Below are 13,006 nucleotides of genomic sequence, written 5' to 3'. Positions count from 1 at the left end.
TTAGCCTAAAGCTTCCAATCTTTGGTGAGGTTATACTCAACGCATTTGAGTTTTAAATAAAACAAATTTTAGGTTCATATCAGGTTACTTGGTTAATTGATTGTTAATGGGAAGTGATGGCCTATTTTCATGAACCAATTCAGAATTTTCAGCGACTTTTCAGCGACTAACCCATCTTTTAAGTAACCTTACTAGTTTTATCTCCCGTGCCAAGCACGGGTATTAAAATAATAATTGTAAATAAATATTATTCAATAGGAAAACGAATAAAATTATTTAAAAATAAACACTACTTGTGGCCAGCCGTGTTTATGATTGGCAGCATCAAGTAATTATCAATGATAATTTAATGTCAGTAGATTAATGCGAGATTTTATCGAATGACTCATCGTTATCTACCGATTACATGCTGAAAAAAATAAATAAAATTGTTAGCCCTCTAGAATTTTCCTTTAAAAATAATTGTTTGTATAGAGATGTATTATATAAAAAATAATATTTTTATGTAGTTAACTAACAGAAAAATGTCCTTCATTTATACTTTAAGAGCTAGAAGACTGCGTACCGAAAAGATTACTGAAGGAGCACATGAGAGGTAAACTGATCAAGGGAGAATGTTAGGTAGTATCTCGGTAAAAACTTCTCTGTAGACTACATTAATAACATGATCTGAAACTTTGCCATTAGAATCAACAGATAAAATCTTTAGTCCAGAATGCACGCTGACCCGAGAAAGCGCAACATAAAGCTGACCATGAGTAAAAACAGGCCTCGAGTAAACCTTATTGGTAATGTATCATTATTGGGTGACATGTTCATCCTGGGAATAAATACAGCATCACCAGTATTATGACCTGCTAAGATGACGCATTCAATGATATGGTCACCAAGACGTTTAACCTGCATGCGCGTACCATTGCATAGTCCTTTTGATTGGTCAACATTGCGAAGAAGCATGACAGGAACACCGATTTTAAGAACTAACCGGTGTTGGGGAATCCCTGAAAAATTTAGCGCATTCAATGACTCGGTGCTCATTGTATATAATTCAGATTCCAGGTGACCATCTTCACTAATTATTGTATCAGAGCTCAAGTATATCCTCTCGTTGCCAGGGATCAAAGACATCACATGATTGTTTACTTCAGTTACGACATCAAGTGTTGGTGCTAATATACTCCTACCTTTAAAATAATCCACGCTAGAAGAATAGAGTAAGATGTCAGGATAAAAGAACAACACCAAATCATACAGACAGGCAGACTCAACATTAAGCAGCAAGTTGTCAGGTATTCTAATTACTGATTCGCCATCGGTATTGTCTCCAATTAACCCGTCACCAACTTGAAGCAACCATGTAGCAGATTCCTTCAATTATACACCGTGTATATCTCGTGAACCACGGGAAAGTCTCATGTTTTCAGTTAACTGCAACACTTGGCAAGATTGCCACAGGTTTGAAGCATTAATACACGAATGAAAGATCTCTTCCCGGGAACCACGAGGAATCACAGGCAAAATTTGATGGAAATCACCTCCTAGAACAACAATTTTTCCACCAAATGGAGCATGAGGATTATATCCACGATCAAATCGAAGAACATCCTTAAGGCATTTGTCCAGCGCTTCGAAGCAAAATTTATTTAACATAGGTGCTTCATCCCATATAACTAATTTTGCAGATGAAATAAGACGCGCGAGGGGTGTGCCTTGCCTGATATTACAAATAGAGTCCTGGTTAACACTAAGCGGAACCTTAAAGCGTGAATGAGCAGTTTGTCCATTAGGCAACAACAGAGCTGCAATGCCACTAGATGCAACATTGAGGACAATATCACCCTTAGACCTTATCGAAGCAGACAGTGCATTCCATAGAAAGGTCTTACCAGTTCCACCATAACCACAGACAAAGAAGAAACCACCAGTGTCATGATGAACTGCAGTTGCTATTGTGTCAAACGCTACACGCTGGTCCCGATTCAACCGGGAAATCAAATCCACGGCGATACTCGCCAATTCTGTCCTGTCGAAATTAAGCTCGTCAAAAAAAATTGAGTCAGAAGGTTCAGGTAAACCAGCATAATCAGGAAACGGCATGTCAGGAAATTCATTCAGGCTCCGACCATTTGGCTGCAACAGTTTCTCAATTTCGGCAAGCGTGATGGACTTAATCTCACGAACAGAACACTGGAAACCTAAAAATAAAAAAATGCAACGTAGCTACGTAAGAAACAAACTTGATTCGATGACGAAGGGAAAATAAAATAAATGCATAACAAACTGCAAGAGGTGGAGACGACCGGAAGTTTTTGAACGTAGTGGTATGAATTTATAGTGAAACAGTTACCGGATAGTAAAAGCAATACGAAACATTTACCTAAGTTATGTCTTCCAGAAAGAAGCGAGTTGTCCACGCAATGTTGCCAACATTTCTCCCACACCATGTCAGGACGCACAATGTTGTTCGACATCAAAAGCATTGCAAACAACCTCCTGAAATAATTCGGCGATGCCCACGCACTGGCTTCATTAAGTGCATCAATAAATTCCCTATCATCCTGCAATAACCCTAGGGCATAACAGGCCTCTTTGAATGTATCGTACACAATTCCACCAACCGAATGGACATCAGCAAATGTCTGGCACCCTTTTTGATAATTCAATAACAAACGAAGGAAGTACTCCTCTCCATGCGAGTGAGGAATATGTGTGAGTCGACCTATCACGTTCCCTTGCTTCCGTGGCCTCCACATATACCCCCGCTTGTCCCAAACAAAAAGTGATGGCATCTCCGCGTAAGTAAGCGTACGGGCCAGATCAAAATTCTTGTTAGCCTTAAACCAACCAATAAACATACTGTCCTTTGAGACCGCAGCGTCGATAACATTCTCAATAAGCTGGTAATCTTCGTACAGAACATTTTGTTCATTTGGAAGATGGAAAGGTAGGCGGATGACGTTAGGCTCTTTGTACTGAATCTCAAAGCCGAATAGCCGCCAGGATGCCTCACATGCAGATATATACCGACAATCATAGTAGTTCTGTATTTCATCAACAGTGACATCAGAACCAGCTGAATCATGTGAGCGAAAGAACGAAGCTGTGACACGATCATTACCTTTGTGGACATACTTGAACAAATACTTAATTGCAGACGTCTGGCAAGTATACTCAACATTTATGTGGCAGCCATACTTAAGGAGCCATGTTGCATTGTATGGGACAACAAACCTATTGTCGAGATTAACATTCCTCTTGGTTGTTGAACGACCATTATCCGACCGTTTATACCTGGGAAAACCTGCACTGTCTATGGATATTTTTTTTACGGAAAGGCACTGGATAAAACCTGGAACACCTCCCATTAACCATACACGGGCTACTCATGTTCAAAACCCCACATGGTCCGTGAATCATGAATTTCTGGACTAAGCTGTACAGCTTAGGTTGTGTGTGTTCGTCGGGGATCTCAGCCGATATATGATGGTCAATATCCACAGATGATCGAGGCTTCTTGGCTGGTTGAACAAACAATAAAATATGACAATGGGGCAGACCACGCTTTTGGAATTCAACTGTGTACACAAATGGAACAAAGACAATGGGAAAAGCAAAAGACTATGTTAGATGGCAAGTCGACATTGATGGAAAAATAACAAATGTGTAAGCGTGACATTGTAGAAAGTGAATGGGAAAACTCACTTCCTTTAGGCTTTCCGAATATGGACCCATCCTTTAAGTCTTTGAGCAACACATCTAACTTGATCTTGAAAACCCTTGATATGATATCTGGCCTATCACTTGGCTTTAATGAATATGCCGCAATGCAATCTTTAATATTGGTCCATTCTGGGTTACATGTGATGGTAATGAAATAGCTAGGGTATCCGACATACCTGCCAATAGCAAATGCATCTTTGCAATTGTTGTACATGTATTGGGGACCACCAACAAATGAAGATGGCAAGATAACTCGTTTTCCAGTTCTTGCAGCTTGTGTTTCACCCTGTATTAGACACTCGTGAAGGCCTTGCAGTTGATGGGAATGAAACTTGCTCTGGTGGAACCTGTGATACTGTAATCTTTCCGCTTCGACCATAGTGTAACTATCAACCAAGAATTGTTGGAACAAACGTCTTGATTTGAGAAGCACTTGCGACTCATTCGATCTCATTTGGATACGAAAAGACAAGAACTCCCTCATGCTAATTGATTCTCGCTTATGTAACTGCTGCTTAGATCTTTCATCAGATATTAAGATATCACTCCGAAAACCATCTTCTCCGTACGGAAAAAGCAAGGGGTATTGTAGTGCAAGATACTGCGGATGATTAACATCAATCCGTTTAAGAAGGTTCGAATGTGTCTGAATGACAACATCCCTAGAAAGGTTGTCGGCATCAAAATCACCTACAATAAGAGCAGCAACTTCAGACGCTGATGGCAGATTGTATCTTCTACCATCGGTATTCCTCTTCTTGATAAGACGAAGCTGCAGCGGAGTCGTTGAATCTTCAGTGAACCTTTGCCTAGCATATCGGAAGCACTTAGCAAGAGAGTTGTTGAAGTCAAGCACGCTGGTTAGATCCGCAACAATGGTATGATCAATAGCTGGGTCTTGATTAGACACGCTACATTAGCCAAAAAATAAAATAAACCAACATAAATCCAGGTCACAAAAGAATCATATAATACACACAATAAAGTATGAACATATCATAACAACGACATACTTACCCAATTGTATTAATCCGATTCTGGACTTCATTTTTTGTATCATAAAAGTAGAGCTGAGCAAACTTGGGCTTGCTGGACTGCTGTGGCAACAAACTGCCAATTGAATGGTAATTTTGGCCACTTATAACAAACAGGGGGGGCGGAACCCTTGTTTAGTGTGTACTGAATCTTTCCAGCCATAGATGTGAACGAAAACATACCATTAAAGGCCCTGATATGTTTCTGGTAATGCAAAGCTCGTTGATCATCACCATTCAACAACACCCACAACAATGGTGGTGGAACCGGCAACAAAGGGAGAGTGACCTTTCCACTCATACAACAAATAGAAAATAATATAGTGTTATTGGCTCCACCTTTCGCAAGGCGCTCGTGAACCCACATTTTTGCCCCACAGAAAACACAACTTTGGGTGGGTTGCCCGATAGACCAAACATCTAGGAAAAATTCAAAATAATAAAAACATCAACTGTGGCGTGAGTGTAAAAATAGGTAAAAATATATATAAAGTCATTAGCATGTTCGTTGAAAATGACACCTGGTTCAATGGAAGATGCAGTGAAAGCTTCTAGTTGGTCATCGCTAGTCCGAGCCATATGAAAAGATGAAGACGAGGAGAAATGCGAATGGCCAAGCAGACTGCGTATTTGATCAGAACAAGTTATCAAATGTCGAAAATAAGTTGGAAAAATTTATAGGACTGTGATTAAAGGGGAGGAAATTTATGGAAAGGACCCATGCCCAACGGTGCCTAGAGGTGTGGCTTGGCAAAAAGGTGCCATGCTAAGGAGGAAAGAATACCACACCAACTTATACGGGGATATTGGTTAAGTCTTTAATTGCATCATAATCCCCGGTTCTAGAGTTTCAAATGAAATGGCACTTTCAGGCATTACTCACGTCGTAGGTGTTACATGACGAAGGTGTTTGTCACGGGACGTGTCGACGTTCCATGGTGAGGAACCTGCAAGGAAAAAAGAGGTGTTATCCATGGATGGAGGATGCAATACCGTGGTCCGGTACAGATTTTAAGAAAGGAGCAGAGCGGAAAAAACAAAACAAAGCAACACAGCCGATTCCAAAAAAAAAGACTAATAAAAAAAAGTAGTTGCTGTAAGTGTTTTAACTGTGAGATAAACTACTATTATGTTAGACAAAAAGTTAAAATTTACTATTTTAATACTAATGAAACAAATATAAAATAGTAATGCCATTTTGAATATTGTACTCAAATATTTGTTAACCAGGCACTAATTGAGTTATCAGGATTGACTATGCTTGCCTAATCCTTGCTTCCTTATAATATACTATTCTACTATTCTATATTCTATATCTATATAATAAAACATTTAAAATAATAGAGAAGATAAGCGGTTTTAAATGAAAGAAAAACTAAACAATGTAATATAATTGATTAGATAAGTTTTTTTTTACTGATTGACTAATAGACGATTGAGCATAGTACATAATTTAAAATTAGCCATTTAAGATCAACACATTATTTTTGAACGACGTAGTCTATTTAAATTAAAATGAAAAATATTAAACAATGGTAAGTAAAATAGGTAAATAATTTTTTTTCAAAAAATCACTCCGTTCATTTCTTAGCAGATTTAACTAAATGAGAAGACTAAGCAAGTACCATTATAACCGCAGTCATAAGGAAATAATATATTGGAGAAGGCACCCAATGTATATTGAAAAGTCAGACCTTACCTTGGCGTGTAGCAACAGTGAGGGGGAATTTTTGGAGGTGGCCGATATCCTGTTGGAGGGACTCATGAACCCGTGTGTTGGGATTAACTGCAACAACAGAAAAGCGTGGATGAAAGTTAAGAAATAATGCATAATCAGAGCAGCATAGCAGGGACGTTAAGAGCACGCATGAATGTCAGCAGAAGAGGAAATGTATCATATCAGGGGAAAGTATGGATAATGGCGAAGAATAAGAAGTGTAAGGAAAAATTGTCGCCAAACATGAGGAAAAGTATGCAGGGCAGAACGACAAAGAAACCATTTTCGCGGCCGGATGGGGTCAGCGACACGGTGATCCGGCGCCTCTTATGACCAAGCAATTTCATACGTCGTTGACGTGCGAGCCGAGCTTCGTGTTCCATGCAATCCAGGCAGGCAAACCGTTTTTCAAGGGCTGGTTGTGTCGTATAAATTTGTTTCAGGTACTCAAACTATTTGCATACAGGTTCAAAATAAGATCCCGGTAGGCAAGAGAGGAAAGTCCACACACAATGGAAGAAGTCTACAAAGAGTTGGGGATATGGAGGAAGAACAGCGTAGGCCTTTCATGAATAATGTCAAAGTTGGACTACGGAAGGCACATGTGTTCAATCATTTGAATAGTCAATGACCATTAAGTATAATAGAGCACATCAGAAAGGAAAATATTTAGATAATGTTTATTTATGAACAACATTGTCATAATAAAAAACAAAAGAGAAGTAATGTTCACTTTATTTTAATTAGTCAAACATAATTTTCTTTTATGGGTTTTTTTATTCAAGGAGTGTTAAATGAATAGGATGGTGAAGTTAATTTTTAGAAAAAATAGGAAGAAAAGATTTTTAAGACTCCTACAAACAAAAACTGTATAAAAAGAACCCTGAAACTAAAGAAAATTTGGCTAGGAACATAGAGAAGGCAAAATAAAAAGCTCTGGTCTATGGAGGAATGAGATATTAGAAATATAAAATGAATAAGAGAGATTTTTTATACTTTGTTTAGAAATAGGAAAGAAAATAGAAGAAAAGAAAATAACAGGCGAAATTTGATATTTAAAAATAAAGATAAAAAGGTATATTCAAGAATTTTATATTTAAAAGAGGGAGCAAATTTATTATTTAAAATGAACAATAGATTTAATAATTTTAATGGCCTAATAAAAAACGATACAAATTTCGTAATTATTTTTGTTTTAGTGCATTTTATGAATAGTAAAGAAACTTATAATTCCATAGATTATTAATCTAATACATATACATATAAAATGTTTAAATGTAAATCTGTATTATAACAATGTATTAAACCAATAAATACCAAAAATAAAGTAATAATTATCAATTATTCACCATAATAGATTTAGGGGTAATATTATAAGTACACAAACATATTGTAGAAGATAGAAGAAGTCAAGCAATATGGTTTAAGTTAATATCCGATACGGGCATTGGAACTCATAATACAGGCTCAAAAGCAATAGCGTGAAAGCTGCAATGTTTGGGGAGAATACGAACTACTGATGCATGAAGAGTTTGTTGGTGCATTTGGGTAAATGTATTTTTTTATTATTTTTGAAGTCCTCAATCACCATTTGTATGCTACTCCATAAGCAAGGGTTGTTTATGTTGGCATAAATAGAAGTTAAAACATCTTTTTCTAGTTAACCCATGGAAGGATGAATAATGGTAACAATCTTCCCATGTGGAGGCATACAGTGTGCATAAACAATATTGGAATAAATGGAGGTTCTATTCAAAGATCATCCACTAATTCAAGACAGGTGAATTTATTGGCGTGTGGCAGTCTATTTAAGCCACCCCCTTGTTTTCTAACACAGCAGAAAGTAAAGGCAAATTACTTGGCAAACCCAGTTGAAAGACACACATGCTCCCACAATTGCACAATAAAGCAGTGTCAATAAGCATACCCAGCATGTGTAATTCCAAATTTAATGACACAAAATGAGCATGTTGCAATAATATGAGTGGATAGAATGAGGTGATGAAGGAAAAAGACAAAAGGCTTAACATGGGCAACATGAAACATGAACGGCATTACAATTCCTAATGGAAGCATAAAGACAACAACCAATAAACCAAAGGAAGCGGCAAAGCGCGGCAGCAGCCTTGAGACGAGGCGAGTAACCTAGCCGAGATCTTCCATTATATATAAAACCATGATCGACCAAAAGTAAACCACATTGATGACAATGTCACAAAGGATCAGCATGTCAACGTCTAAGCTACTTTGCTAATGTGATGTAGGAAAAAAAAACCAAATTAGAATGCAACACTTAGAATTAAGTTGATATCATGTTGATATAACGCAAGAGTCAGAGCGGTTTATTAAACACTAAGCAGTTCGGGTTTTGCGGTTTTTATTTTAGACGCTCTGGAACGGAAGAATGAGGGGCTCATATGTCCCCTGCATCAGGGTCGGTGGCATTTCCTAGGACGCAGCTCTCAAACGCAGGGAGAAGACTCTTAGAGGCAGATGGTGTGGCACGGGAGGAGCAGTCGTCACCGGATCTAATGCAAACCCGCTTAACAGGAGTACGTGTAATCATGTGGGTAGCACCGTCACCAGGAGCAGCAGCGGACCTGGGACTTGGAGTGGTGGTGGAACCAGAGACGCCGAGTATGCTCCCAGCCCCATCCAAGTCACCGCTTCGAAGGTCAGCAGCCGTGGTCAACTTCTGAAGCGCATCTTGGAACAGATGATGTTGAGATAGTAAAGCATTAAGGAATACAAAAAGCAACAACTTTTAAATAGGCAATGGTAATTGAAAGACCTGTGTGTAGAACTCAACGATACATACCAATTTAATGTTCTTGTCTAAAGCAAGGGAGGAGATAATCTCTAGGTCAGAACATATCCTTGAGACGGTAATCACGCACGGCTGAAATTTATTTAAGCTATCATGCCTAACAGTAAGCTTGAATAGTAGTGTTCTCCCAATCAGTGCATTAAGCTCATCTGGGAAATGGTCTCTTTCATATCCCTGGTTGTTGAAGAGAAGAAGCCATTAAGTTGGCAGCAAAATATATCACAAATTTCCAGTGCAAGATCAAACAAAGTAAGGACAAATTACCCTAGCAAGAAGCCTAGTGCGGATCTCAGCGGTAGATAGTCCTAAGAACTTTGCCGCACAATTTTCAAATAGCACAAAAGTTGCGGTATCTAAGTCGTCACCAACACGAACCTGAATGCAAAACCTTTATCCACATATACAAAGCAACAAAAAAAGGGAGCGGCATGTTAATGCGTCAACGAATACTCAATCCATATTCAACAACAAACACAGAACAGTAACAGGGCTGTTTGATGGAACCGACCCCAAATTTAAGAAACGTATCCAACGGCCAAGAAAAAGAAAGGCTAATGTTTCGGAGTATAATGAATTAACACAACAATAAACCAACACCGCATGAGGGACTACTAACCTGGGGGCAAAAACTGAGGAGTAAACATCGCATTTTGGACAATAAAATTGGTCAGTAAGTGCCTCCAGTCCTTGTGTGCAATGCATGCAAGCCTTGTACCACCATGCATGATCTCTGTCAATGTCGGTGATGGTTCCACATGTCACAAAGGTTGATTTCTGGATGCAGAAATTACTCAGAATGAAATTAACGGTGTATCACACGAAAAAAGGAAACATGTTTTTATTTGTTTCATGATGGTAACCAGAATGAATGTACTTAAGTTGGTCTTGCGAAAAAGCCATTGAATTCAAAGCACCCAATGAACACACCTCAAGAGTTTCCTTTATTTGATGTATGGTGGCATATGGGATAAGGCTGAGAAAATCTTCAGATGGAGAATGCCTCACTACCTGCCCAATAACCTCAACGCTGGTGTTGTGCTTGCTACCAAGTTGAATCAGCCTAGCATCAATGAAATTAACAACGTTACCATCTCCCAAACAAAACAGGAACGGTAAAAGTTGATATAAAAAAAAGTGGTGAACAAATAACTAAAGTCTTTGTTATAGAAACAAACCTTTGGCGGAATTTCTTAACCACTTCAAGGTCAGCATTAACCATGAGTCTTGTGGTGTAGTTTGTGTTGGTTATAGTCATAACACCTGAAATAAAATGAAATCTGGTTAGAGAAATAACTGGTTAGATATAAAGAGGTTCATATTTAGTGGGGCACTATTAAATATACCATTGTAGAACTTCATCTTGGCAAACTGGAGCACAATTATAAATTTGGTGGCCTCGTTGGCATCAAGAAGATTAACCAAATCAGACGCATAATTTTCCCACAAGGTGCATGAAAGCCGCTCGCTGCCACTTTTGGGTCCAAATGTAAATTTTTTATCGGGTTTTACATTGCAGATTTATGGTCATTAGAGAACACAGCTAGAGAAAAGTTTCAAAGGTGACGTGGGTAAGGTATAAAAGTGTCTATGCATAATGAGATGAAAAAACTTACCTCAGATCATCAAGCTCGATTTTCATGTAATGTGACTTCCGATTTCTATTTTGAAAAGGAATCAACTCACTCTTTGCGGACAGTAAACCAACAAAATCTACGGCAGAAAACCACAAGATAAGCCGGATTAATCAGACAGTTAGCAAGGGCAAATAGATGTTATGCTAGGTAAATGACCTAGATGTAGTTGCACAATGACAACATGAGAGTGCATACCAATAAGATGTAAGTCATCCCTAACGGATGATAAGATTTCCTTGGTTGCCACGAAATCAAATGATTCAATTGGAATGTCCATGTCATCAGCACCAGAGACCAATGTGTCCCTCTTAAATATGATCCGCATGCTATGCTTAGTGGGTCTGTATTTCTGTGTGTTTGAGTCCATTGCAAAGTTGCCCACAACAAACACCTTTCCCTCCTCAAGGATAGGTTCAAAAAGCCGGTAATGGACAGCCCGGATGAAACAATGGATCCGAGTTCCCTGACAACGGTGCAATAAAAAATTCAAAACATGACTGATATCAGAGAGATGAGAAAATTATGAAGGAAATAACATAAATAACACAACAAACGGCAGCAACGTACGTCTTTGTCAATTACAACCAATTCAATTGAAGGTTGCGAATAACTCTTTTTATATGCCGGAACCTTCCACATCCGCAAAATTCTCACTTTAATGCACCAGTTCTTCTCTGAATTGAGAGAAAGGTCTTTCACTAAATCAAATTTCTGATCTATTTGGTGCACTGGATTCGGGCTTCCAAGAAGGACAAGATGAAAATATGAGTGCAGCAGCTAAGTAACTGGAGAAAATTGTAGAGATTGAATAAAAAATTTAACATGAGGATAAACAAACACAAAGACAAAAAAGCACCATCAACTGCGTCGGAAGTACAAAAGGAAAATATAAGTATAAATATAAAACCAATTAAGTGTATTAAGTATATAATATATACCACTGATTTTAACATTAATGCATAGGGGGTTCCACCGAAGATCCCAATGAAAATCTGTTAAACATGTGTTGTGCCATAGCAAAGGAAATGTAGAGATCACAACACCATGTCCATAACCCAACAATAACAACAGTGCAGACTTTGTTTCTAACTGTCAGATGAAAATAAAAGAATTGCTCGATGTACAAATTGGGAATAAACACATACACAGTCAAGAGATGTGACGGAGTGTGCATTAATTGGGTATTGCAAAAAGCTCAAGTTGCAAAAAATGTGGCACGAGAAAAGTCAAAGTAATAGAAACCAATTTATCGAAATAGCCGGCAGACTGCCAAGGAAAAAAAATACACCGCAGTGCAAAGAATGAACTGAATAAATATGTGAAATGTGATACATTCATGATTAAATCTAAGGAAGTAAAGAAAAAAGTTGAATACATGTGCATGTAGCAGTAGCAATAACAATAACAATATCAATCACAATAAACATATGTCATGTGAGATAATGAGGTCTTAGAACGAACCAGTATTAAAAAATGTAGATCAAGTAAGTGTGCAAAGATGTTGGAAATAAGAGAAGGCTTTATAGAGCACAAGGTCCCAACATTGAGCAAGTGTAATTTAGCAAAATGGAAACGGGACTCCGGTCGGTATCGTCTAACGCTGGTTAGACAACAGTTGACTTTAAATTGACGATATAATGAACGAATAATGAATAAATAATAAAATAATAAATAAATTAACATAGACCACGAATAAGACCATTATTGTAAAGACTGAAACCCTTACTCGATACACAGCTTGAAAGGTAGCAGACAAATTTGACCGAGAAATTAAACTGGTTTTTGACTTTATTTTAAAAACTGAAAGATTATACATCTATGTAAATATAAAAAGATTAAAAGATTTAAATAATATAAACAAAGTAAAAAATAAAAATTATTTAGTATGTGTCGAATATAATATTATTGTACGATTATAGAATTATAGAATTTATACTATTATACTATTATAGTAAAGTATTATGGTATATAGTATATACAATTATACAATTATACTATAGTATAATATAGTGTTATAGTATTATATATTGTAGTATAATACAACGCAAAATCTGGAACTATTATACAATCTTAA

The 13,006-nt window shown here is 37.6% G+C and overlaps 2 protein-coding genes across 2 annotated transcripts; both read right to left on the bottom strand.

Moving 5' to 3' along the window:
• Positions 1 to 573: 573 nt before the first annotated feature.
• LOC107469211 (uncharacterized) lies at positions 574 to 1,313 on the bottom strand. Its single transcript, XM_016088590.1, has 3 exons — positions 1,303 to 1,313; positions 754 to 1,201; positions 574 to 651 (listed from the first exon to the last, which is right to left on the bottom strand). Exons 1-3 carry the CDS (start codon positions 1,311 to 1,313, stop codon positions 574 to 576), a joined length of 537 nt encoding a protein of 178 aa, XP_015944076.1.
• Positions 1,314 to 1,374: 61 nt separating this feature from the next.
• On the bottom strand, positions 1,375 to 6,818 carry LOC107469212 (uncharacterized). Its single transcript, XM_016088591.1, has 10 exons — positions 6,752 to 6,818; positions 6,454 to 6,540; positions 5,638 to 5,701; positions 5,276 to 5,376; positions 4,901 to 5,174; positions 4,738 to 4,830; positions 3,703 to 4,631; positions 3,440 to 3,575; positions 2,378 to 3,291; positions 1,375 to 2,195 (listed from the first exon to the last, which is right to left on the bottom strand). The coding sequence occupies exons 1-10, from the start codon at positions 6,816 to 6,818 to the stop codon at positions 1,375 to 1,377; spliced, it is 3,486 nt and encodes a 1,161-aa protein (XP_015944077.1).
• Positions 6,819 to 13,006: the final 6,188 nt, after the last annotated feature.

This window comes from Arachis duranensis, chromosome 10 (genome assembly GCF_000817695.3).
Source record: "Arachis duranensis cultivar V14167 chromosome 10, aradu.V14167.gnm2.J7QH, whole genome shotgun sequence".
Classification (NCBI taxonomy): domain Eukaryota; kingdom Viridiplantae; phylum Streptophyta; class Magnoliopsida; order Fabales; family Fabaceae; genus Arachis; species Arachis duranensis.
This window is presented reverse-complemented; position numbering and strand designations above follow the sequence as displayed.